At 39.9% G+C, this 27,971-nt stretch overlaps 1 protein-coding gene across 2 annotated transcripts in view; it reads left to right on the plus strand.

Annotated features, from left to right (window-relative positions):
- The first annotated feature begins 14,826 nt into the window (after positions 1-14,826).
- The window catches only part of LOC124110992 (solute carrier family 15 member 1-like), a 52,987-nt gene continuing 39,842 nt past the window's right edge, over positions 14,827-27,971 (plus strand). Inside the window, exons 1-4 of one of the 2 annotated variants that reach the window (XM_048381801.1) lie at positions 14,827-15,133; positions 15,844-15,971; positions 23,754-23,821; positions 27,673-27,740. In XM_048381801.1, the coding sequence (XP_048237758.1) occupies positions 23,761-23,821; positions 27,673-27,740 (129 nt within the window). In that variant the 5' untranslated portion in view covers positions 14,827-15,133; positions 15,844-15,971; positions 23,754-23,760. The remainder of the gene's footprint in view (positions 15,134-15,843; positions 15,972-23,753; positions 23,822-27,672; positions 27,741-27,971) is intronic. The other variant, XM_048381800.1, reaches the window with a different exon arrangement.

Genomic DNA, 27,971 nt, shown 5'->3' on the forward strand with positions numbered 1-27,971 from the left:
GCTGTGAATGGCTAACAGGCTGCCAGTGCTGAGAGGGGGATTAGAGTGGAATTGAGGTGAATATTTATCAAATACATGCTCTGGGGTTTGAGAGTCGAGGTGGGATAAGAAACAAGACATGAATGTTAACAAGCTCCACATGCACGCGTTATCTCAACAGAATCTCATGTAGACTGATGATGCAATACACGTAAATGTATGGGCGAAGCAGACACGATAAGGTAGGGGGTTTATTATGTAAGATATATACTTGACACCTGATAAACACAATTCTGCTCACATTTTGTCCCTCATGTGACCAGTCATCATTATCTCATCTGATAATTTGTTATATTATTTGACATAGCCAATGTATTGAAGGGGCAAGCATTTGATTTTCGTTCACGGAGTGTGTTAGAGCCCAATGAATTGCTCTAATATAAACAGGAGCTCAATTTCTATTTTTTTTAAATATATGCAATTACGAACTGTATTTTTGGGCTACTTTAATTTAAACAGCTGAGCAAAAGAAAATATACACCAATATACACCCATGTTTGATGGTAGATAAAAATGTTATTGTTCAATTAAACCGCCGGACAAAGAACATTTATACATAGTTTTTTTATGGTGGCCAAATATGCAACAAACAAGAAATGGTTATTCGATGGGGATGTATTTGATACAGGAATCATGGTTGTTTTGGACCTAAAGTTTGTTGTGTTTCGGCAACTGTTTTCATGCTGGTAACGTTTTGATATATTTATAAGTGTCTACTTTCTATGCCCGGCAGTTTAGTCTATATACAAGCCTTAAAACAGTACTTTTGCTTCAGACGTTTAGACGTATATATTGAAGAAGTAAAAGAAATCGGGTTTTATTTGGCTCGAACCGCACATTCTCAAACTTGTACACTAATACACTAATATTTGAAGTGGCAAATTCAGAATCTTGAAGCTCGACAGTTATAACAGTTACCGCCCCACCAGTAGTCGTTTTTTACTACATCACTGTTAGTAGGGGGTATGGTTATTATGCCGCTTTTTGCAATATTCCAGCAATATCATGGCGGGGGACACAAGAACTGGGCTGCACACACTGTACCCATGAGGGGTTTCAAACGAGCGTATGCTGTAACCACTAGGCTACCCCCCAACAACATCACTGGCAACAACGACAGGAACAACAACGTCAACAACATCACTGGCAACAACGACAGGAACAACAACGTCAACAACATCACTGGCAACAACGACAGGAACAACAACGTCAACAACATCACTGGCAACAACGACAGGAACAACAACGTCAACAACATCACTGGCAACAACGACAGGAACAACAACGTCAACAACATCACTGGCAACAACGACAGGAACAACAACGTCAACAACATCACTGGCAACAACGACAGGAACAACAACGTCAACAACATCACTGGCAACAACGACAGGAACAACAACGTCAACAACATCACTGGCAACAACGACAGGAACAACAACGTCAACAACATCACTGGCAACAACGACAGGAACAACAACGTCAACAACATCACTGGCAACAACGACAGGAACAACAACGTCAACAACATCACTGGCAACAACGACAGGAACAACAACGTCAACAACATCACTGGCAACAACGACAGGAACAACAACGTCAACAACATCACTGGCAACAACGACAGGAACAACAACGTCAACAACATCACTGGCAACAACGACAGGAACAACAACGTCAACAACATCACTGGCAACAACGACAGGAACAACAACGTCAACAACATCACTGGCAACAACGACAGGAACAACAACGTCAACAACATCACTGGCAACAACGACAGGAACAACAACGTCAACAACTCCTTAAAAGAACGACAGGACCAATAACAAAATCAGGAGCACCAACATCGTCAACAACAGTATAACTAACAACAACAGGAGGAACAACGACAACAACACCAATGGCAACAACGAAAGTTCAACTAGAACAATGACAACATAAAAACGTCATTTATTATATTAAGCAAACATTCGGCGTATCCCCTCCAGCCATAAGCCCCCTCCGGACTATACCTTAAGGCCCAGCGTTATCTATAAATCAATTAACACCTCCTTACGTCACCGGAATGAGGGAGTGAGTATTGTTTTACGCCGCTTTTAACATGTTACTGCAGGGGATATCAGAAATAATGTTGACGCGACGTTACATTTTAACTCACTCAACCCTTACTCTTATTCACCAATCTACAAAAAACATGGCGGCAGTCTCTTAAAACTTCTTCCCTGAGTCGTCCCACTGAACTATCATCCAAGAGCGCGTGTCATCACATTATCAATTTGTTGATATCTATAAATTCACCATCATTTTATGATATCACGAATTCAATTATTGATATCACAAATTCGATGATTTTAGATATCCAGAAATTAATTATTGATATCACAAAATTTAATTTAGGATATCATAAAATATTTAAGACTTTTAGATACATGTATCACAAATTCGATTTAGTGATATCATAAAATATATTTTTCCATATCACAAAATACAGTACTGTTTTAGATATCACAAATATATTTTATGAGATCTAAAATTCGAAATTGTGATATCAATAATTATTTCATAATATGAATAATTCTTTATGATATCATTATTCGAATTTGTGATATCAATAATTCATTTTGTGATATAATAAATGAATTATTGATATTGATATTGATAGAGGTAGAGCGTCCGCCCGGAGAGCGGAAGGTCAGTGGTTCGATCCCCGGCTGCGTCATACCAAAAGACGTTAAAAGATGATACTTGTTGTTCCCCTGTCTGGCGCTCGGCATTAAGGGGCTAAAACAAGGACTGGTCGGCGCGGAGTCAGTATACTGTGTCTGAGTGGGGTATTCATGTTAAACTGCGGCATGGTATCTCAGTGGGCTAGCACTATAAATCGGCATCAGTCCGGACTAGTACAAGCACACACACACACACACACACACACACACACACACACACACACACACACACATCACTATCAGACATACAGCAACAACACATTGATGAACACAAACAATGTTAAACCTCGGTGAGATTCGGACTTGCAATCTCTTGATTTGTTGTCCGTCACGCTACCGCATGTGCTGTGAAGACTGCCGTCAGTTGTCAGTTTTGTGTATATTTGTATCTTTTTTGTATATTTTTATGTTAATATTGTACCAAGTTCGGTGTAAGCCCGGGCGGTGTCATCTTCCCGAGGGAAGAGAGTTGACTGACTATAAAAGTCCAGTTTCCACATCTATTTTCAATATAATTATATTAATACATCAAATCCATTTTGTCTTTAGATGTGTTAAAGGGTGTTAACATTCTTAACATGTTTATTTCCTCCCACATTAAGCTGAGACGCCGCGATATAACTGGAATACTGTGAAAAGCGGGGTTAAACCCAACTCACTCACTTAACATGTTTAAAGGTGTTTAAATTCTAAACATGTTTGGATTATGGGTAAGTTGTGTTTAGGTGGTGTTTAGGCTATTTAGGTTATCTCATTTCATGTTTGGTCTCTGCTGTGTGTTTTCGTGTGTAGTGAATGTATGGTCAATACTACTCTGTGCATGTATAGGTAATACATGCATGGTTTATGTTGTGCCTGTGTGTAGGTAGTGAATCTATGGCCTATGTTGTGTGTATAGATGTTTGTGTTGTAGTTGGTTTGTTGTTTTATGCCGAAAGCAGTAATATTCCAGCTATATGACGGCGGTCTGTTAATAATCGAGTATGGACCAGACAATCCAGTGATTGATATCATGAGCATCGATCCACGCAATTGGGATACGATGACATGCATGAACCAAGTCAGCGAGCCTGACCACCCGATCCCGTTAGTCGCCTCTTACGACAAGCATAGTCGCCTTTTACGGCAAGCATGGGTTGCTGAAGACCTATTCTACCCCGGAATCTTCACGGAAGCATATACACTGTGAACCCATAGCACATTTTACAGTTGTTAGTGTGGTGGATATTTCCATCAAATTAAACTCTGAATAACCGCCATGGTTGTCACATTGCTAGACAATACAGATGGTGTTCTTTTCACCCGGCTTTTTAATCTGAAATGTTGGGTCTTATACATATGCCAAGATTGATGTCATGTTTCGAAAACATGTCTAGGCCGAAATTACAACAGCAATCACGTGACCGGAAATTTCATTTATTGAAACGGAAGTTTAAACATTATTTAGTCATAAAGGTGATAACATATACTACAGGTTGCAGCTATCCTCAGTGAGTGAGTCTTGTTTAACGCCGCTTTGAACAATATTTCAGTTATATCGCGGCGTGTCAGTTTGATGTGGGAGGAAATCACGAAGTGATGCAGATCGTTGACGTTTGCTTCGAGTATGGCGCTGACAAACTTATAAATTCGAAACCACGCCTAAAAGGCCCCAACTCTACACAACTCTACACAGCGAATAGCGGCACCTCAGACAACTGCCCTGCCCCTCGAACCAATCTGACAAAACAAACAAACGTAAATTCTTCTGGGAAAGAGAACGTAAGTCGCAAAACATTTCCCGATTCACCAGAATGACATTCACAAAGACAATAAAGTCACTACATTGGGGGTTAGAGGGTACATTTTCATGATTCTTGCAATGGCCGCTTGCACACTGGTGGCAGCAATGATACCGGGATGGTAACGAGGCTGTCACGTGCAAACAAGGAGCTCCATGCAAGTGTTTGTCGTGGTCTGCAGGTTTCTGCTCAGAATACAGGACGTCATTGATGCTGGTCCTCCGTGGTCATCTGGTTCTGTGACGTCAACAGAAGTCACCGCAGGTCACCGCAGTGGTCACTAGTGTCCTGTCTGCCATATTATTTCACACTGATTACAAATGTTTACTATTACATTAAACCTTCATAAAACACGACTGAATTGAGACGGGACAAGGGTGTCTTTCACATTTAGAATTCTGTTGTCTGTTCATTCAAGTGTTTCATCTGAAACAGATATTTGGAAACATATTAGTGCACAGAATTATATGCCAAGGGCTGCTTCAGGTTTTAAATGGGAATACACACCCGAGTTCATAAAGGAAAGATCCCTACCATGTTTCATGGGACTATCATCAGAAATTAGTGTGAGTGCTAGCGTGACCTTTAGCGTCTTCCCCAAGCTCCTCACAGCAATAGTACGTTCCCGGAGCTCTCTATACTATCGCTGCCACCAGTCAAAACTCCCCACTGTGAATAGGTGGCCACAACCATGCTTGGAGTTGAACTCGCAACCGAATGACCGTTATGTTTACAAACAAGTGACGACTGTCGTGACACCGAATACACTTATCACTGCTAAGTTACTTTCTTCGTTTGTCAATTTGAATTTCTGTTTCATTAAAACTACCATGTTATTGATATAGTAAGAATGTAAGGGAGAAGTTGGTTGATTTTCCGTTAGTCTGCAATCTCGAACCAATCTGATTATCAAAACAACAAAGTAAATTCATCTGGAAAACATGGTCAGTCGTAAACCTTTTCAAATTGAAATATGATGGCATTCCCAAAGACATAAACAAAAGAAAAAACGTTACTACATATGGGGTTGGAGGGCAAATTTCAAGATTCTTGAAATGGCCGCGCCCACACTGGTGGCAGCGATGTTACCGAGAGTGTAACGAAGGTGTCACGCGCTGGGAAGGAGCTTGCGTCTTCCCGAGGCAAGGGAGTTAACTGGAAACTGGACGTTTGCAGTCAGTTAACTCCCTTGCCTCGGGAAGATGGACCTTAACAATGTTCTAGTTCTACGGCCGATGACACCACAAAAGGGCTTCATTTGTATCATTTCCTTAAATTCAAGTTAACAGAATAGATATATATATATATACCCGTGTTATGAGTTTTCAGTCGCTTAAGAAACATTCGTAGTTTTCTCGCTAACCACAAGAACAACCGGAAAACATCTCACTCACTCATAAAAGACAACTTTATCTTACAATCAAGCCATCATCTGCGTAATTATAATGTCTGTGTGAAGTCACAACCCTCGTTATATATCGGGAGTACTCGTGATAAACATGGCTGTCCGTAAATGTGAGTGAGTGAGTGAGTTTGGTTTTACGCCGCTTTTAGCAGCAATTTCACGGCGGGGGACACAAGAAATGGGCCAATCGGTGGGTCGATCCCCATCCGCGTCATACCAAAAGACGTTAAAAGATGGTACTTGTTGTTACCCTGCCTGGAGCTCGGCTTTCGGGAGATAAACAAGGACTGGTCGGCTCGAAGTCAGTATTCTGTGTCTGAGTGGGGTATTCATGTTAAACTGCGGCATGGTGTCTGAGTGGGCTAGCACTATAATTCCGGCATTAGTTCGAACTAAAACAAGGAGCCGCAGGCACGCAGGCACGCACACGCACACGCACACGCACACGCACACACGCGCACACGTCGCTATATAAGTCAAATAATTTTGAGAGCCCCATTTCACCTCCCCACACCTTAAACTGAAAATGGGCAGAAAGTCACGGAGTGTGGTCCCTCTTTAATATTAGGTTACCTGTACCTGACTACTTGTCTTCGCTGTAGCAGTTGATTTGCATTCCTTCGAAGATGTATCGGGCGAAGCATCCCCCACAGTAGTCGTCTCTGAAATACAAGAACAGACAAAACTGCTGGCGTTATGTTTGTGAGTGAGTTGCTAATACCGCTATTTATATGTGTGTAATAACGTCGTGTCAGCTAAATGTCGGACCCGTGGGCCGGACACCTCGTCACACTACACGGGGATGTTGACCAGCCAGAAGTTCCGTGGTAGAACAGGTCTTCAGCAACCCATGCTTGCTGTAAAAGGCGCCTAACCTCGTCGTAAGAGGAGTGAAGGAGTTGGGTTTAACGCCGCTTTTCTATGGTGGCTGAGAGGGGACATCGCTTTATCGCTTTCTCGCTCTATCGCTTTATCGCTTTATCGCTTTCTCGCTCTATCGCTTTATCGCTTTCTCGCTTTCTCGCTCTATCGCTTTCTCGCTTTATCGCTTTCTCGCGGTTAAGCAATATCCCCTCTTGACCACTATAGGGGCCGCATGTGATATCTGCTGCAATTGGGAGGTAATGTTGAACTTTTCTCACTATTTACTTAAAACATAATTTAACTGTAGAGACGTCGGTGATTTTAAAACAATCCACCGAATTTTGCGAATAATATAATTGATTTATTTATAGCCCTTTTCAGTTGTATGTGACCATCTCGCCGTAAGCGCGTGGCAGATCATGGCAATACGTTCTAAATAAATCAGGTTAAAATCGAAATATATACTATATATAAAAGTTAAGAAGACTTTGGTTAATTAGTCATGGCTGATTGTTTTGCAAAAATACAATCTTATAATTTTGGATGTTCTATAACTAGTTTTCGGTAGTATATGATGTTACAGTGTGTCATAATTTGGTTGTCCGTAAATGTTCTTTTTGACATTTAACTTGAATTGTGTTTCTTGTCTTGTGCAAATCTACAAATATATGTACTTGCATATAGTAATTTGATAAACACCGCTGTGAGTAAGTGAGTGGGAATGGTTTCACGTCGCTTTTAACAATAATCCAGTAATATCACGGGGAACACCAGAAATGGGCTTCACACATTGTACCCATGTGGGGAATCGAACTGGGTCTTCGGGTTGACGATCGAACGCTTTAACCACTTGGCTACCCCACTGCCCCCATCGCTGTGGCGTTACCACAGTTGATATGTGTACTTGTGTTAACTACACATATGGAGAGACATAATTAGTGTGGCCACATAGTTAAGGTTGATAACAATACGAAATGCATTACTTTAATTATCTATAACATATATTAAATCAGCTATCATTATAATATGCTATGTATATCTTAAGTATAGTTTTGTCAAAATTATGTATGTGTGTATGTGTTTGTGTGTGTGTCCGGTAGTAGATAACTACAGAACTCACATCAGAACGCACAATTGTTAACCATACAGTTAAAATGGATAGAGAATTGCTACTTAAATATGTATATTCCTGTCTGAGCCTATACTATAATTGGATATCTAGTCTCTCCTGGCGGGAAAGTTAAACTATATTTTACAAGCACTTTAGCATTAAATTTAATTCCCGAAGACAGTTTGATCGAAAGTCATTATAAGAAACGAGTTGTTTTTAAAAAATATCTACGACGCATTTCATTTCTGTTGTCCAAGGAATGGGGTTACGGGTTAATGACGCTCTCGAAAGTCGTATATATGACTTAAGATAGAGACATATATCTAATTCATCTGTATTTTGTAAGGGAAACATAACTGTGTACATGTACATCTTTTGTTTGCATAATGTGCATGCAACTTAACTGCATGAACATAATTGTGATCCCGAAATCGGACGAGCATATATTCGGCTTCAATTCCAAATCTAATGACCGAAAAAAATAATTCTTTGGACGTTGTAAAACAATACAAACTGGCTAATAAAACTGACAATTATTTGTCAATATATTATCAGTTTTAAGATTGATGGAGGAATGAGGGGAGGATACTATGAAAAAAATGAAAATATGAACAGTGACTATCTGTATTCTGTGAATCTTGCTTATTTATTACACTACAAGAAAATATACAAGCTAAACGAGAAAACATTACGTGTGTATTTTGTAACATATCTATCTACTACAAGATGTTTAAAAAATCTAATCATAAGAGGCAAAATAGCGGTGAGAATTACAGGAATGGATCACTAAATGTCAGCAAAACCGTTTTAATGAACGGCATTATGGGAAATATCGCTTTCTCGCTCTATCGCTTTCTCGCTCTATCGCTTTCTCGCTCTATCGCTCTATCGCTTTCTCGCTCTATCGCTTTATCGCTCTATCGCTCTATCGCTCTATCGCTTTATCGCTCTATCGCTCTATCGCTTTCTCGCTCTATCGCTCTATCGCTTTATCGCTCTATCGCTCTATCGCTTCCTCTAATGACTAGTCATATGAAGGAATCGGGTGTTCTTTAACTTCTTTTGAATAGTATGTACTGTAAATCTTGAAATTAACGTTAGAGTTAATAATAAATGCAAACAAATTAGCGTAGACTTAATTACCGCATTCGACGTAATAAGCGCACAGGGCGCTCTCAAAATTAGAATATTATTTTGGTGTAAAAAAAGTTGAGTTGAAAGATGAATTTCTGGGTTTATGCTGACAGCCTGAAATGTTTATGTACGACAGATATATTTTTCCCGAATTTAATTACCCATAATTAAGTGTGCATATAACGAGTGCTTATTATACGCGAATAAATAAGTCTTGTGTACATTAATCAATCGGGAGGGGTGCTGGGATTGTTCACTAGCCAATATATTAGCAAATAACGCCGTGGGCGTTTATTAGAGCGGGGCGCTTATTACGTCGAATGCGGCAATTAAACTTAGCATTTATGTCTCAGAAATGACTGTTGATAAGACGGCCTCACTGAACACTTTGAATAGCGGAAATACCAACTTGAATATAAAACCAATCAACTATCTATTTCCACATTACGGTTACTGAGAACAATATGTCATCCCAAAACTAGAAATTACATAATGAATATCCGGTAGTATTACCATTGCTTGGGTGAGGACTTCCACTTTGATGACATCTACTCCGCAAACAGAATAAGCATTGATATAAGCGTTGTTTTTAGGAAAACACTATTGCCTTTTAGGAAGTACGTACTACTCAGCGCTGTTGAGCGGTGTTATTTGCTATTTGTTTCGATACCTTGGCCTGGGGGCGGGGGATCCAATAGCTAAATAGGGGCATAAATCAATCAAATCAATCAAACACACACTGAGGACAATTCATTAATGTTGTTTTACGTATATACTTTTTATCGTATAGAAACACATGACGCATGCGACCCATATCGTGGCCAAAAGGGAATACCGCTGTACCGCGAGAAAGCGATAGAGCGAGAAAGCGATAAAGCGAGAAAGCGATAGAGCGAGAAAGCGAGAAAGCGAGAAAGCGATAGAGCGAGAAAGCGATAAAGCGAGAAAGCGATAGAGCGAGAAAGCGAGAAAGCGAGAAAGCGATGTTCCCTCTCAGCCACCATACTTTTCACAGTATTCCAGTTATATCACGGCGTGTCAGCTTGATGTGGGAGGAAAGCCCGAAGTGATGCAGGTCTCAGACGTTTACCACTTCGGTGAAACCCAGGAGCACGGTTATGGTGCTGACAAACCTAGAAACATAATCGGGGCGAGCCGGGATTCGTACCCACAACCATAGGTTCGTAAGAGGATCGGGTGGTCAGGCTTGCTGATTTGGTTGATACATGTCATCGTATCCCAATTGCCTGGATCGATGTTCATGATGTCAATCACTGGATTGTCTGGTACAAAGTCGACTATTTACAGACCGCCGTCATATAGGAATATTGCTGTGTGCGGCGTTAAACGATCTCATTAAAATCAGATCTTAGTTCTCGCTGCCGCAAAACAAAGATCTGAGGACATCCCATTACGGGTCACGTCAGACCGACCTTTCGCGAACTCTGACCGACCAATGGAATTACTGACATTAGCCAATCAGAAGGCAGCTTTCTCGTGCTTTGCGGCACTAATTTCAAATTTGCGACTACGCTTCGAAACATATTTTGACAAATTCTCGATAAAAATTTGAAACCTGAACAAAAGAACATTCTCGAATGGCTATTATTTGGTCTAGATAGTATAGATTCAGTCGTTAAACCCGTAACTATCGTCCGGAATACCCCGTTTTAAAGTTTTCGAGGTCGTTCTGACGTGACCCCTAATGGGATGTCCTCAGATCATTGTTTAGCGGTGGCGAGAACTAAGATCTGATTTTAATGAGATTGGGCGTTAAACAACAAACAAACAAACAAACTTACACGCATCTGGCTCTGGGGTGGGAAGGACAGGTCGTCACACTACACGGGCGAGTGAAACAGGGGGTATATGGTTTATCTGGAGGACATCCTGAAGCTAAAACAAATAGAAAACTTGTTGATTAAGAAATAAAATAAAATAATGAAATTATCTTTAAACAATGTTTAAACCGTGTATTCAATTAAGTGATTGTATATCTTTGAATTAGTCCGCCGTATGACAGTTCAGTCGCCTCGCGTTTGCCTGGATTTTTGTTTGTCTTAATAATACTTATGAGTTATAGAAATTCATATACAATTTTAAATGGAATGATAGATAATGTTTCAGTTCTTGTATATATTATGTAGAGGCCATATTGTGCTTAAATAATGTAGTTGGTTATTCATACACCGCTCAATTCTGAAAATATCATGACAAAGGTGCCGTTGTACAAAACAACCTTAGCGCTAAGACTGCCGTAAGTCTATGTCACGATATGGGAGTTACGATCACCTTAGCACTAAGATTGCTTTGTACAACGGCACCCAGGGACCCTATTATATCGTGACTTTGTTGTATCGTTTTATCCCAAATACAAGTTGTTTTATAGGTACTGTTGCATAAGACTTGATTAATTATATCTGTAATAGCAAGCCTGTGATAGTTCGAAATAATATATAATAACATATCTACTTTATGGTGAGAGGGGTGGTGGTGTACCCTAGTTGTATAAGCGTTCGCTCTTCACGCCGAAGGCCCGGGCTGAATTCCCGACATGGGTACACTCATTCGTGACCAACTCGTGTTATTCCGGGACAAGCCGAATAGCGCTTCTTGCAGGTTACGGAAAGGGGCGAGTGGTGACGAATGGGGTACACTGTGTGAAACCCATTTCTGGTATACCCCGCCGTGATTACAGGAATATATATTTTAATATTGTTAAAAGCGGCGTTACATCACACTAACTCACTGTATGGTGAGTGAGTTATGTTTTGGTGCCGTTTTTAACAATAATACGTCGGACGTCACACACTGTGCAAAGTTGGGGAATCAAACCCGGGCCTTCGGCATTACTAGTGAACGCTTTAACCACTAGGATAGCTCACCGCCCACATTTACTTTAGAGGATATTGGGATCTTTTGAACAAAGGCGTGCACTGAATATGAGAGGCCCCATGGACGTATATATCTCTCAGGGGGATATGACTAACAAACTATTCAAGCTGTACTAATACAATCTACAATACGACCACCCAGCAACAGGTACATTTACCGTATTGAGTATAAACGATAAATGATAATAAACGTAAACTGATCCTTAACATATTCATTGACTCATATGATAGCAACATGTTTGTTGATCTGACTGAATATCGTTTCTACTGTCCTAACCAATTAAATTATAGAAACTAGATCTATGTGCATGTACTCATTTGCCTGAACAGGCGTTTAGTTGCCATAACCAATTAATTGTTGGTAATGAGAGATATACGAATTTAATTATCTGATTGAATGACGTACGAATTACATTTATCTGTATTTTTCTATTTCTTCGTACGAAAAATGATAATACAAAAAAATACAAAAAAGACTTACCCAAAAACGCACAACGTGCCAGTGACAAGCACACCAACACGGCAACAATGGTCTTCATGATGCTTAGATCAGATCGTCGGGGATGTCTTGTTAGGTCAACGTCGTAGAGTGTTGTTGAAGTCGTTGTCAACTCATGTAACCTTTCACTATTTCCATACGCACACATCACGTGGTGTTATAAAAGCGTGACCTCGTTTTCAAACCCTTACATATTATTACACCACATCAGTCTACCCATGGACACCATAGATATCCTTTAGACTGTACACCCGATTTATATCTGACGCATGTGTCATAGCTGGTATTATACTCGGTTAAGAGTCCGACCGAGATTCTACTTCACATGCATACACAAGTAGTGCTTTATATTGGATTTGTACCCGTCAACATGGTCAATACATTCAATGGGATTAATAGTTACTCGTTGATCAGTGACGCACGACCAGTGGTTATTGGCCCTATACATAATGCCCAGACAGTAAGTGCGCTTTTTGCACTGACGCGTCGTTTAGCAGTCCATTTCGCACTTGAGTTTATTATTACATTTTAAAAATGTGTTTTATGGTATTATTTTTGTAGATGTTTATCTGCAATGCACGATGTAGTAAAATATAGTATAGGACACGGAGCTTTATCTGTCGACACGTGGCTGCTCTGGGTTAAAATACGGGGTAGAATAGGTCTTCGGCAACCCATGCTTGCCGTAAAAGGCGACTATGCTTGTCGTAAGAGGCGACTAAGGGGATCGGGTGGTCAGGCTCGCTGATTTGGTTGATGCATGTCATCGATCCAAATTGCAAGATCGATGCTCATGTTGTCAATCACTGGATTGTCTGGTCCAGACTCGATTACTTACAGACCGCCGTCATATATCTGGAATATTGCTGAGTGCGGCGTAAAATAACAAACCAACCGTGTTAAAATACTAGTAGCGTGGTGAGTTGGGTGACTTTTTTTATTGCGTGTCATCGTGCCCCGACTGCGTGTATCGTTGTTCATAATATCAATCTCGGGATGGTTTACAAGCCGCCGTCATACAGCTGGAATATTGCTGAGTGAGGTGTACCAACAAACAAATCTGATTCTTAGATATGTGATTCTCGTGTAAGAATTCATGTTTTACCCTCGCTCGGGAAATACAAGGATTCTGATTCCTCTTTCGTAAAATCAGTATGACACACATTCTCGCATAATAAGCTCTAAAAATTACACACAAAACGTATTGTCACCTTTTTTACTTATCACTAAAAAGTATTAAATTCATGACAGTATATATAACACTGGTGTTACGTGCGTGAGTGAATAGTGTTGCAGAACGTAAAAGACTTTTTTCCAACAAAAGGTGAAATGGTTACGTCCTATATTGACCGCCATTCAAGAGTGTTTTTTGTTTTTATTTTGACATACGTAACTAAACTCGGAAAGACAAAAACAACTTTCAAAGTGATTCTGCATTTGCTATTTTAGTCCAGGGGTCATTAAACCATGTAATTTTAAGACAGCCACCAAAGTCATATGTATATTAATGGAGCATGGTTTTCTGGAGTCAATGACTGTAACATGTGAGGCAGGGGACCATATGTGACATTATAATAAAATACATCAATTTCCAGATAAATAGTGGAGAATATCATTAACAAAGTAATGTAAAGTGTCAATGGACAAATATTATGTTTTATAATCATAAACTGCAGGACAAAAAAGTCTACACTTGAAAAATTGGACTTAGCCAAACTGCTTGTAAAGTCGTGTATATTGCTCTACGGAAATTGTCTGTATTCCCTTGTGAACACTTTACCAATGATTGAACGATGAATTCAACCAGGGTACAAGAAGAAACATGTCCCGGAGAAGATTCATAAAAGTACTTAAGTTTGAAAAAAGACTTAATTGTACAAATATTAATTTATTCATCTTTTTTTACTGAAGTTTAAAGATTTTTCGAAAGTCATATTCCCACATGGGTACAATGTATGAAGCCCATTTCTGGTGTTCCCCGCAGTGGTATTGCTGGAATATTGGCATAAAACCATACTCACTTTCTCACTCATGTCGCTTTGAAAGCGTAGGCCCCCTCCATGAGTGAGTGAGTGAGAGAGTATGATTTTACGCCGCTTTTAGCAATATTCCAGCAATATCACGGTGGGGGACACCAGAAATGGGCTTCACACATTCGGGAATCGAACCCGGGTCTAAAGCGAAAGCTACCCGACACCCCACAAATATAACGAGCCCGTCTATGAGTCTTTCCATCATGCTTTAGGCGTCCCTCCCGTTTCTCTCCGACAATTACCAAACCACGCCCTCTTGTACGATGTGACAATGGGGTGCGCAACTTTTTGGCTCCGCTGGAAGGGAGGTAACTCTAAATTCAGGTTGAAGAAGACGTTAGAGGGCGTGGACCGGTTGTGTTTACACTCAACAGCTGTCGGGATATATGCACACCTCGATACTCTCCACACTAGCATATATATAACCCATTATAATTATGTATCGAGCTCATTCGCAGCCTTTGATTACTAGGGCGTATTCATGTCTAAATGAACCTGTAAATTAGTCGGGTTTTTTTTTTATTTTAGTGTGTGGTCGAGTACAGTTGACTGAGTTGTAAATTTGCATCGACATCAGGATATAAAAGACCGTTCCTGAATCACAGCTGTGTAACATAGTCGCTCAAGGGGAATCTGATACTAAGGTGGGTGTATTACCTGAAGCTATCCGTCATGGGCCGACTATATCGTCAAATCGTAACCTGTCATAGAACGGTTTGTGATTTTAATCAGTAAACTTGTCAAGTGAAGGAATCGTAAATATTGACTGTGTTTGAGCTGCATTAACGAGTTCCTATACCTATATACAAAGTATATACTGTATAAATGGTATGTAGATATTGTACACGATATTGTACAACATGTAGATATTGTACACGTGCGAAACCGCTGACAGTTCCCTATTTCCGATTTCGACCGCCTCCGTGGTCTTGTGGTAGAGCGTCCGCCCGGAGAGCGGAAGGTCCAGGGTTCGATCCCGGGCCGCGTCATACAAAAAGACGTTAAAAGATTGTACTTGTTGTTACCCTGTCTGGCGCTCGGCATTAAGGGGCTAAAACAAGGACTGGTCGGCTCGGAGTCAGTATACTGTGTCTGAGTGGGGTATTCATGTTAAACTGCGGCATGGTATCTCAGTGAGCTAGCACTATAAATCGGCATCAGTCCGGACTAGTACAAGCAGCCACACACACACATACACGTGCATGCACGTCGCTATATAAGTGCAATAATCTTGGACGCGACGTTAAACCCAATTTCACCTCACCTCACCTATTTCCGATTTCAATGGTTCAACACTATATGTAGATCTGCAATACTGAAAAATAATCATGTTCCATACTTCTTCCTTTGACAGCTGTGTATGGATTGAACCAGTAATATGCAGACACTTCTGTGAAATCGTCCAGTTGGAAATTACAATGGAGGTAGGCTACGGATCACTTGAAGAACCAGTGCCGACTTCTCCACAACAACCACAGAAAGGTAGAGACTGTAAACAAACAAGGGGCCTTCATTGTCTGGTGATACTACATATATCATGTATAAACCGTAGAAATGTCTTTTGTAGTTTGATATTACCTACTATATCCTGTCATCATCTTGTATACCCTGCTCCTAAGATTTAATAGTGTATACAGGGTTTGATGCGATGCACCATGTGTATAGTACGCACAGTTGTAGAGAATGTACGCAGAAGAAGAATATACTGCACCTGGGGATGCACAATATTCTTCATTGTACCTACAGCGCATCAGGATCATAGTGTCAAATATTTCATCCATCAATCATGACCACTGTCCACATGATCATTGATTCATTCCAGACTCTAAAGTAACTATCTAAATAACATACACTACACCATTTCATTACTTTACAGGACTACCATATAGCCTGCAAGGTCTCTAAAAATTAATTATTGGGTGTCACCATAACCCCCAATTTTGTAAGTGAAGGTAAAACCCTGTGTATAAACATTGTAGGGGATATGTATAAATATCCATAGTTGGTTGATGTCCATATTGTTGATGAAAATAGCAGGACTGTTTTGTTCTCATTGTGTGTCGGTAGTTCAGTGCGTTCAGTTTTCACAGTGGTGCCATATTGTAGTGGTATAATTTCATGCTGAAATAGATCCATATTCAACTGTGCCATGTGGTCCTTTTCCAAAACAATATCAATGTTTCCTGTAAGCTGTTGTTTCTTGGTTTTGAATTGTCCCCACACTAAACAAAATGACACATAAGTCATTGATCGAGGCGGAAGACCAATTTATTCACGCAATGTGCAGGTATGGTAACACATACTGGAGCATTCATTATACATAAGTCGAGGGTATCTGAAACATACAAAATAAATCCCATGACACTAATCATAGCATTCTACTAATACACTAGGGGGCACGGGTGGCCCTGTCGTCTAAGGCAAGAGCTAACATATGACTTGTATTGAATTCTTAAAATATTTTGAAAACTGAGAAGACTTCCGGTGTACAGCAGGGGGCACGGGTGGCCCAGTCACTGTGCAGAGTTGTGTCCCTTGGGCACGCCAGAAACCTATGATTGTGGGTTCGAATCCCAGTTCACACCAATTATGCTTCTTGGTTTGTCAGAACCATACCCGTGCTCGTGGGTTTTATCAAAGTGGTAAACGTCTGAGACCTGCATCACTTCGGGCTTTCCTCCCACCTTAAGCTGACACGCCGCGATATGACTGGATTACTGATAAAAGCGGCATTAAACCCAACTCACTCACTCACTCATATTGTAATACAGCATATTAAATATACAGACCACATTTGATAGCCCAGAACTCCAGATATCTATCTGTCAAAGCCATATGTTACCTGTTTGTCAAGGGAACTCATCAGGTCAAGGAAACCAAATCATGTAATACACTATGCTACAGCAGGAAATGCCAAATAAACCTGCGGTGACTGTAAATCTTCCAAGTATTGTTTCACGAGTTGGTATGTTGTTTTGAATGTGAACATCCATTGTTATATTATTGATTGATCAGAGCCACTTCTGTGGTGCTGTACAAGGCAAGGTCATGGCTTGGAATAGCAGTGTATTCTCTTCACATGATAAGATTACCGGTAGACAAGCAGGATTTACCAGTTATTATCGTAGTCTGGATTTCACAAAAACATTGCTGACATGTGTGATGCATTAATATTGGCTGTATCCTGATACATTATCTATATTGCTGGGTTCCATCCTCACCCCGTGCCCCCCCCCCCTAAAAAAAGAATTATGGACCCCACCAAACTGAAGCTTAGAATAAGAGTCCCCTCTAAGTTCATTGTTTTGTCTAGGAGCTAAACCAAAGTTTTTAGGAGCCACCATATATCTTAAATAGTGAGTGAGTGAGTAAGGTTTTATGCCGCTTTAGCAATATTCCAGCAAAATCACTGAGGGGGACACCAGCAATGGGCTTCACACATTGTACACACATCAGGAATTGAACCCGGGTCTTCGGCGTGATGAGCGAACACTTTAACCACTAAGCTACACAACCGCCCCATATCTTAAATAGATATTGTTGCCAGTCACGTTTACTTTTAGGTAGTCAAGTGGCGAGCAGTAGATACATTTGGTTTGCAAATCATAGATTTAAGTCGCATTTGGCCACCAAAATGGTTGCTACTTAGATGGGTGGAATGTCAACTGTCAGTGTTTAAAATTAAAATAAGATTTGTACAGTTCGGAGATAAACCTACGTTGTTTTGAAATTTGATGTAGTCCCTCTGAAAAGTAGATTCCTCTTATTTTAATTTGGAACCGAGTGCTTAGAGGCCAGCATGTTTTCTGTTAATGCTGGCACATTGACAAATCACTACCTTGCCGAATGCAGACTTTTTTATGGATCGATATGTAGGCTATCCATGTATACATAGCTTGGTTTTTGTGTAAGAGGGCTTGACATTTAGATGAGGTATTAGGCGGCAGGTGTAGCAGATCGCCGCAGATTTACCCTACAGGTAAACCCATAGAGTATGTCTAATCAATTGAAAACATTATTTGTTCTGCTCCATCAGTTCATGATATAGTCCTATTCATGTAAGTTATACATTGTATCACATCCTGCAGGATATTGATCCTATATCTCTGGTGGCATCGTTAGAGCCTGGCCTTGTACCATGTGTGTGCCATTGTATGGAGTTACAATAGCTCACATGTCACTTGCATATGGGACGTGGCAGTCATAGACCTGAACCTCATACATGTTAAATAGGCAAATAGGAACGCATGGACCTGTTACTGATTAATGTGTTTTGCAACGATTAGCAGCTGTAATTGTATCTCTGTTTTTCTCCCTTTAAACAATTTTGATATTTCCTTGTCGCTCCACAGAGCTACAGGTTGTTTCATGGTGATTCTCGATTTGGAACTAACAACCCTGCCGAACATGAATCGTAATTCCATACAAACTGCAATGAGCTTCGCCTCCGAAAAAACTCGTCTTCAAATATGCATACTTTTATTTTCAATCTTTCTATGTACTTAAAGGGTTGGGATCATCTGGAGGTATGGATTTTTGGCATAAAAAGACTTTACCGGTCCGGTTTGCTACTCGATAAGTAGATATATTGTACAGTAAACCACACTTATAACGTACACGTATATTACGAAATGACGGATAGAAGGAACTGTTTGTTTGGCCCCGGGCCTTTTGCTGTATATTTCATCATATACAATTGATGGATACAACAAAAGCGCTTAAGACGAAATAACAGATCTAGCGAACACACTTGTTGTCCTGTGTGTACCCTGTCACTGATATTGTTTAAGTGTATAACAAACTGTTAATCACTGAGCTGAGCTTACCCCGAAGTGCTGACACCGTGTCCTCAAATTACACCCTCAATTAACAATAGTAACGCAGTTATTTGGCTATAACCTTTGAAGTGGATATATTCTGTGTATAAAATGCAATGACTAGAGTGAGGAAAATCAGTATTGATAAACTTACGATGGCACTCACACCTCGCAAGTGGAAAGCTTTAAACATTGATGTTAAGTTTCAAATCATCTCTGCTGTTGATGCTGGATAGAAATCAAAGGAAGAAATTGCAGATGAATTCGGTGTCCCTCAATCCACTTTGAGTACGATCATCAAGCAGAATGAGTCCATCATTGACTTCATCAAAAATATCTGACAGCATCTTCCTGAGGCAAGAGAATTAACTGACTTAAAACTAGGCTGGAATTCCTGGGCTCGATCGTAGCGCCACCAGTGGTTATTACGAGTTATGTCCCTTCTAAACCTCTCCTATGCACCAATCAGATTCCACCTCTCGTATCACTTGTATTTGATTCAAACAAAATGGTGGCGCCCAGTCAAGACAATCTGATCGATAATCAAGATCTATATTGTCATAAAACGGGTCTTACATCGCGAAGAGCATCAAATCACGTGACCACCTTGATTAAAATCATGAAAAGATTTGGAAAATATCTGTTGACAAGAAGTTGCAAATCCTGCAATCAACCGAAATCAGCATGACAGTTTACAAACCGGATTTCGATTATGTTGCGCGATTTTGATTGGACTATGCATAGACTCATAAGCCCAGCCAAAATGTAACTCCATAATTCCAGCCAAGCTCGGCAAGGGTGGAAACTGGACTTTTATAGTCAGTTTACTCGCTTGCCTCGGGAAGATGGTCTGACAGTTGAAATGCTAATAACGAACTAAAATTTGTGTTCCATTTGAGTTCGTTAAAGCCGTAGTTTATTGAACTCGTATTTGGCGACAAGTGTCTCAGGAAGTGAATCAAGGTGCTTTTGTTGTAAGATGAAGATGTATGCACTTTGTTGAAGCTTATAAAGTGTGATGCAGATCTTGATAACTGACCAATGCATCCATGTCGGGGGCCCAGGTGGCCCGGGAGTATACGGTGTCACAATGGTGTGTGTTGAGTAGGTTGAGTCCGTAATGATGTCATCATGATCAATTTCATTAAAATCAGATTTCAGTTCTCGCTGCCACTTAACAAAGATCTGAGGACATCCCATTACGGGTCACGTCAGAACGACCTTTCGCGAACTTTGACCGACCACTGAAATGACTAACAAGAAGTCAACGTCAGCCAATTAGAAAGCAGTTTTCTCGAGATTTACGGCACTCGTTTCAACCTGGCGACTTCCATTTCAGACTATGCTTGAGAGATATGTTGACACAGTTCTCGATTCAAATTTTTAAAACTGAACAAACGAACATTCCGGAAGGATGATGATCAAGGGCATTAACCACTTCAGTGAAACCCATGGGGATGGTGCTGACAAACCTACCATCATAGTCTGGGACTCGAACCCACATCCTTACATGGTATAAGGTATAACACCCCATTTCCCTGAATTTCAGCCACGACAGTTCAACAATAACAGGCAACATTTGTCTTGATGATACTACTACTACTACTAATAATAATAATATACTGTTTTCCATCCAGAATGTGGTTGCTTAAAACACACTTAATTATTACCCTGGTCAATGGATCCACTCAAGAATCATTTACAACTCCCTGGGGAGTATACAAATGGTCTATGATGACTGTGGTGAACAGGTGCTCTGAGTGAAGCATGGTAATCTTGCTGTATTGCTTAATGAGGGATGACAGTCCTACAAGCATGAATTGATTCCTTGATACAAATATGCATGTAATCAGCTTTCTAGGTAGCAACTATCCAATTCTCATGGCTGTATGCCTAGTAGGGCTGTTACGATTCACTCGCGTATTCGGTGAATCGAACCGTATCCATTCATGAATTGAATTCGTTATTCGTGGCCACTAGAATCAAATATTTATGAATGTGCAAGCATGTGCCTTTACATTACAATATCCATAAGAACATATTATATGCATAGATTTCTTCAAAAGACAACACTCTTATACTATATAATTTGACAGTATTGTGGTCAATGGTCATTGTCACATTTGAGCAGATACTAGTACCTGGATAAGAGCAGTATATAAATGTATAATATATTGATAATTAACAAACCATGTCAAATAGTGTATGTTGTTATTACTACACTGCATATAACAAATAATACATCAGCTGCTGACTTGTTATTGTATTCGAGAATTAATATTCGTATTCATTACCCTATATTCATGATACGAATCGTATTCACCTCATAGTGTTTTCGTTCCAGCCCTAATGCCTAGAATGTAATCTTGTATTCAGACAGACAATTTTCTTGTTTTTCTGAACAGGCCACAGGCCCATAATACATTTTTTTAATACATTATGCATTTTTAGCTCAAAGTTCCGAAGGACCAAGGTGAGCTTATGCCATACTGTTTCGTCCGTCGTCCATACGTCAACAATTTTTCCAAATTTTTTCAAACGACTTCTTCTTCTGAACCACTAACTGGAAATTAAAGAAATTTGACTGGAAGCATCCCTAGGTGGTGGGGATTAAAAATTGTACAAATGGAGGGGCTGAGGGGTGGGGCCAAATAGGGGTAATTTGGCTATATTGCTTTAAGCAACTTCTTCTCTGGAACTAAGAGATAGATATCAACCATATTTAGAATTCACGTAATACAGTCACATGCCACTGTCGTACTCATGTTATATGAAAGAAATTGTACTCTTGGCCACAAGGCCTTCAATACTGAATAAACTCTCTCTGACTCTCTCTCTCATATTTGGATGGAAGTATTCTCAGGTGATGGGAATTCACAATTGGAGGGGCTGACACCCCCAAGGGGCTGAGGGGCGGGGCCAAATAGGGGTAATTTGGCTATATTGCTTGAAAAGACTTTTTCTCTGGAACTAAGAGATAGATCATGTAGATATCAACCATATTTAGAATTCACGTAATACAGTCACATGCCACTGTCGTACTCATGTTATATGAAAGAAATTGTACTCTTGGCCACAAGGCCTTCAATACTGAATAAACTCTCTCTGACTCTCTCTCTCATATTTGGATGGAAGTATTCTCAGGTGATGGACATCAACCATATCTGGTTGGAAGTATTCTCCAGTGGTGAGGGGGGCACGGATGGCCCAGTCGTCTAAGGTGCCTCAATTCGCTGTACAGAGTTGCGTCCCTTGGGCACGTCAGAAACCTATGATTGTGGGTTCAAATCCCATTTCGCCCCGATTATGTTTCTAGGCTTGTCAGCACCATACCCGTGCTCCTGGGTTTTACCAAAGTGGTAAACGTCTGAGACCTGCATCACTTGGGCTTTCCTCCCACATCAAGCTGACACGCCATGATATAACTGGAATACTGTTAAAAGCGGCGTTAAACCCAACTCATTCAGAGGATTTACAATTGTACAAAGAGATCCCCACCGTATAACCGTATGTACAATTGCGGAGTAATGAGAGGAACGCATGTACGCTACCAGGACTGGCCCTTCTGTTCATCTGTCCAGCACTCCCAAAGGAGTTAGAACCTTGACTATAACATACAAACCGATATTATCCTTACCCTATAATAAACAGATGCACTGTGTATATTTGTTTGTTATGAAGAGAATAATACATTTATGCCAATAGGATTTGCCCTGGGGTCCAGCCTTGCCCCTGGAAACAGATCCTGAACTATACCATGGAAACAGTTCAGATCTTTATGCTACATTTGTATCAAGAGAAGTACACGTTCATGCTGTCAGATTTGCCATCCACCCCTTTTGAAAGCTGACAGAGTCAAAATTACGAAATATTTTCAGTATTATATACATGTACAATGCAAATGTATATTTGTGTCATGATTGTGTAAATATCCAGGTGAGCGAAACAGGCCATTGAATTTATACAACATACATTAGTATGGCATGATAAATTAGGCATGCTGGCGTTGAATACATACATATGTATATCAAATACATGTGAGAAATATGTTTGCATAAACAATCAGCTAAGCTTCATGAACCATTTCTCAGGCATGACTTATGACACATGTTTATATGTTGCATGAACTTTTCAGCGAGTATAACAATTTCATTTCCTGACAAAGAGGTATCAGGTGTTTCTTAATTTGTAGGTTTTAGCCAAGTCTAAACCCATGTTATGAAGGACAAAATTATCACCTGTTTAAATTAGCTGTGTGAATTTAATTAGAGATGGATAATCAATGTAATATAGCAAGAGAAAAATTCATTGTCTTTATTACAAAATAATTAGCTTGTCACATCCTTATATTTCTAATGTTTTATTTTACTGAATGAAAAGGTGAGCTCCTGTACCTGTGTTACTCAGGTTTGTAAAGCGCCAACATGGGTGTATTTGTTTCTGACAGCGTGAGGATGATGACTGAGAGTGATCAAGAAGACGAAACTCTGTTTGATCTTCTGGCTTCTGGGGAAGGTAGGCGGGTAGCAGATGACAGATCCTTCTCTCCCCTCTCTCTGTAACCCAGTCTGGTGTCCTGGTGTGATGTCGTCAGGTGTCCTGGTTTGGTGTCGTCAGGTGTCCTTGTGTTGTATAGTGAGGTGTCTTGTGCTGTATAGTGAGGTGTTGTCAATTGCTGTTGTATTCATGGCTTTAGTTATAACAGTGCTTACATTCAATATGTTCAAGAATATGTACCAAAGAAGCTTCAATTATGGGTAAAAATGTTGTGAAATGTTCACAATTTTTAATACTTTGCACATAGAAAAACACCTGAAGATTCTTCACACAAGCAACGCTACCTTAGTATCTGCATCTTTGTGAGATGGTAAATGTGAAAGTGGGCACAATTTATGCATAACAACTTCTTTGATATACAGTAATTGCAGCGTTTCCGTATAGAACCTTATACTATGGCTGGGTACCCACCCCCTAGTACCCACCCCCGTATTACCCGACCCTACCCGGGTACCCACTGTAGGTCTCAAGAGGTCGGTACAAACTGTCCGATTGGGAAAAGTTTGACCGTAGCTCTGGTAAAATGAGGGCGGTCGGGTAGCCTAGTGGTTAAAGCTTTCGCTTGTCACGCCGAAGACCTGGATTCGATTCCCTGACATGGGTACAATCTGTGAAGCCCATTTCTGGTGTCCCCCGCCGTGATATTGCTGGAATATTGCTAAAAGTGGCGTAAAACCAAACTCACTCACTCTGGTAAAATGTGTTTAGATACATGCATGAAACGATCTGGTGTATACAAAGAAGTTGACTGAAGTTTATATTTATTCAAACATATATAAGTCAGAAAGAATGGGCGTAGTAGTCAGGAAGAACAGAGAATATTAGTGACTTGTAGTTTAAACATAGAGTTTTCGATACTGTTTGTCATTAAACAATATATCACATGACTAACCAAGGGTCCGGGAAGTCCTGTGGGTACCCGGGTTCTCCTCAGTACCCACCTGACCCGAGTACCCGAGTTACCCATCCCAGCCCTACCTTATACCATTGTCAAGTAAGACTGTGGTACATAATTATATAACCATCCGGGTTAGAATAGGTCTTCGACAACCCGCTGTAAAAGGCAAATATGCTTGTCATAAGAGGCGACTAAGGGGATCGGGTGGTCAGGCTTGCTGACTTGGTTGATACATGTCATTGTCTATTGTATGTATGACGTTGTTGACTGGCTGTTTCCCACATTGCATGCTGACTGATGCATGTTTCCATGGCTCCTGTTATCTGTTGTTGTTTTTTTGTTTATACAATCTGTTTGCAATCCAAGATGCACTTGTTGTTCGGCCCAGTGTAAACTCACTGTTCAAGTGTTCACAAACCTTTAGATTGCAGATTATGAGAGACTGCAGAGATGAAACTATTCCTTAGCATGGGTGGCTGAAGACCTATTCTATCCCTGATCCTGATGCATGTCGTAAAAGGCGACGACACTTGTTGTAAGAGGCGACTAACGGCATCGGGTGGTCAGGCTCGCTGACTTGGTTGATGCATGTCATCATATCCCAATTGCGTGGATCGATGCTCATGATGTCAATCACTGGATTGTCTGGTCCAGATTCGATTATTTACAGACTGCCTTCATATAGCTGAAATATTGCTTTGTGCGGCGTTAAACAACAAACAAACAACTAATGAGTTTATAGTGGGCGAGTGGGCTGAAACAGCCATACAGATGACTACTGTTCACTTGTTTAGTCTTGCTTGACAACAGTATTAGGATCTGTACCAAAACATCGTCATTGCACTATATTAAAGAAGCTGTAATCCATAAATTGTGTCTACTTTGCCATCCATAAATTTTAAAGAAATGCCTATCGAAAAATACATGTGCAAAGGTGTTCAAATATGTGGAGAATTTCATGCATTTTCAATCCATAGACAAAATCTATGGTATATCTGAGTATGTCATTTATGCAAAGGTATTCTAAGGTGGGGAAATAAGTTCGGTTCTCATGTGCTGATTATAAAGCATGACAGCATGTTTCCTTTGCTCATTTTCAGATAAAAACACTTTCTGTCAATTCTTGAGAATCTTGATAAATAAATTTGATTTCATCGCCACCAGCTGACACAGCGATTGTAATATTTTTCAAATTTATAGAAAAATAGGTTAACATCAACTTTACAAAGGTCACTGCTTGAGAATCTCTGTTGATCTTTGTAGTCTGATTTTTTAACACTTGATATTTCTGTTTTGTAAATATTACCTAGTTGTTGCTGTTTTGAAAATACTGCTTCTGCTCTCTCCGTAGCATCTCCTGATACCACTTGGCTGAGTGCTTCTCTCCTACTCGTGCTTCACTTAATGGCTGCTATATATCAGATATATATATATATCAAATAACAGCAGCGCCGGAAAATTGAGAAAACAGCTGACAGTAATACCTCATTAACGAGGGTTTTGTTCACTCAGCGTTAAACATGATGTCATTTGGTCCTTTAATGATTTAAAATGATTGGACGCTATAATTGTTGCTAACAGTATCAGTAGATTAAAATTAGTGTATGTATTTGTGTTATAAGTGAAATAAGATGGGAATCAAATTCATCCTGCTATAAGCTATGCGATGTTCCTTGTTGACAGTCTTGTGGGAATTCTGTGTCAAAGTCCCACCTACTTCTGATTAACAATGGTGTTTTTCACTTGGATGATTGCACGCAACATACATTCGTTAGAATTGGTCTTCAGCAACCCATACTTGTTGTAAGAGGCGACTAACAGGATCGGGTGGTGTGGCACGCTGACTTAGTTGATGCATGTCATCGTATACCAATTGCGTTGATCGATGTTCATGACATCAATCATTGGATTGTCTGGTCCAGACTTGATTATTTACAGATCCACGTCATATAACTGGAATATTGCTGAGTGCAGCGTTAAACAACAAACAAACAAACAAACAAACAAACAACATATGTACCCTTTCTACCAAAAGCATGTTACGTGAAACAGTTGTGGTGTCTGTTAGTTTGTGGTGTCATGCAGCATATTAATATCAAAGCTTACGATAGCTGCATGTCTTACCATCAACATCGGGTTGTTTTGTTGTCTATTGTATGTATGATGATGTTGACTGGCTGTTTCCCACATTGCATGCTGACTGATGCATGTTTCCATGGCTCCTGTTATCTGTTGTTTTTTGTTTATACAATCTGTTTGCAATCCAAGATGCACTTGTTGTTCGGCCCAGTGTAAACTCACTGTTCAAGTGTTCACAAACCTTTAGACTGCAGACTTTTAAGATCATCTTTTTATTTTTGTAAGAAAAATACATAATTGATTTTATCTACTGTTGATATTTTTTCAAATAGTGTCCATAATTTTGTAATGCATGTTCTCAATTGAAACATTCATATTTAATAATTTTATAATCTTGTAAAATAATGTTACCATGGTTACGGTCAGTGTTCTTGCCTTCTTTATACAGAATATATGTACCGGGTATTATGTGTTAATATAATAATGATAATGTGTATGATGCACTTTTTTGTTTATACATACTCTATTCATACTTTTTCCCCCTTTCGTTTGTGTGAATATGAGAAATAATCTAGACAGGATCATCAGAGAAAATATTGTCTTTTAATTCAATAATGAAATCATTATTCTAAACAGACTGATGGAAATGAATGCATGGATTTGTTTGTTTATATCTTGGCTTTGTTTGCTGTTGTTGTTGTTGTTTGTTTTTGTTCATCCTTCTTGGTCCTGTCATCCAAATAGATAATAAGTAATTATGGCTTATGTTTCCTCTGTTGTGTCTGGAATTGTGTTATGAAAATAAGAACATCTAATTTTATGTCTTTTGCAGATCAGAAGCTCCTTAAAAATGGCAACAATGTTGAGAAGACCAGCGGAAAGGCTTGGGGTCGTGTCAAGGTCAGTTGAAAAATATGGTATAGAGATTAGTGCGCAAACATTGCGTTTAACATTTATGATGCGTTCTGATTTAACTTGTTAACACTGAATATTTAGAACAATCTAGTGATTTTCAAAATACTGCTGTAGTCATTCGATAACACCTGCTGTTATCACCAGTGATCATTCATATCATTTTCAACCCTATTTTGCCTTTTGGAAAATGGAACTTGTTTTGGCAAATGATTGAAA

This window comes from Haliotis rufescens, unplaced genomic scaffold (genome assembly GCF_023055435.1).
Source record: "Haliotis rufescens isolate VD_foot unplaced genomic scaffold, xgHalRufe1.0.p SCAF_4, whole genome shotgun sequence".
Classification (NCBI taxonomy): Eukaryota; Metazoa; Mollusca; class Gastropoda; order Lepetellida; family Haliotidae; genus Haliotis; species Haliotis rufescens.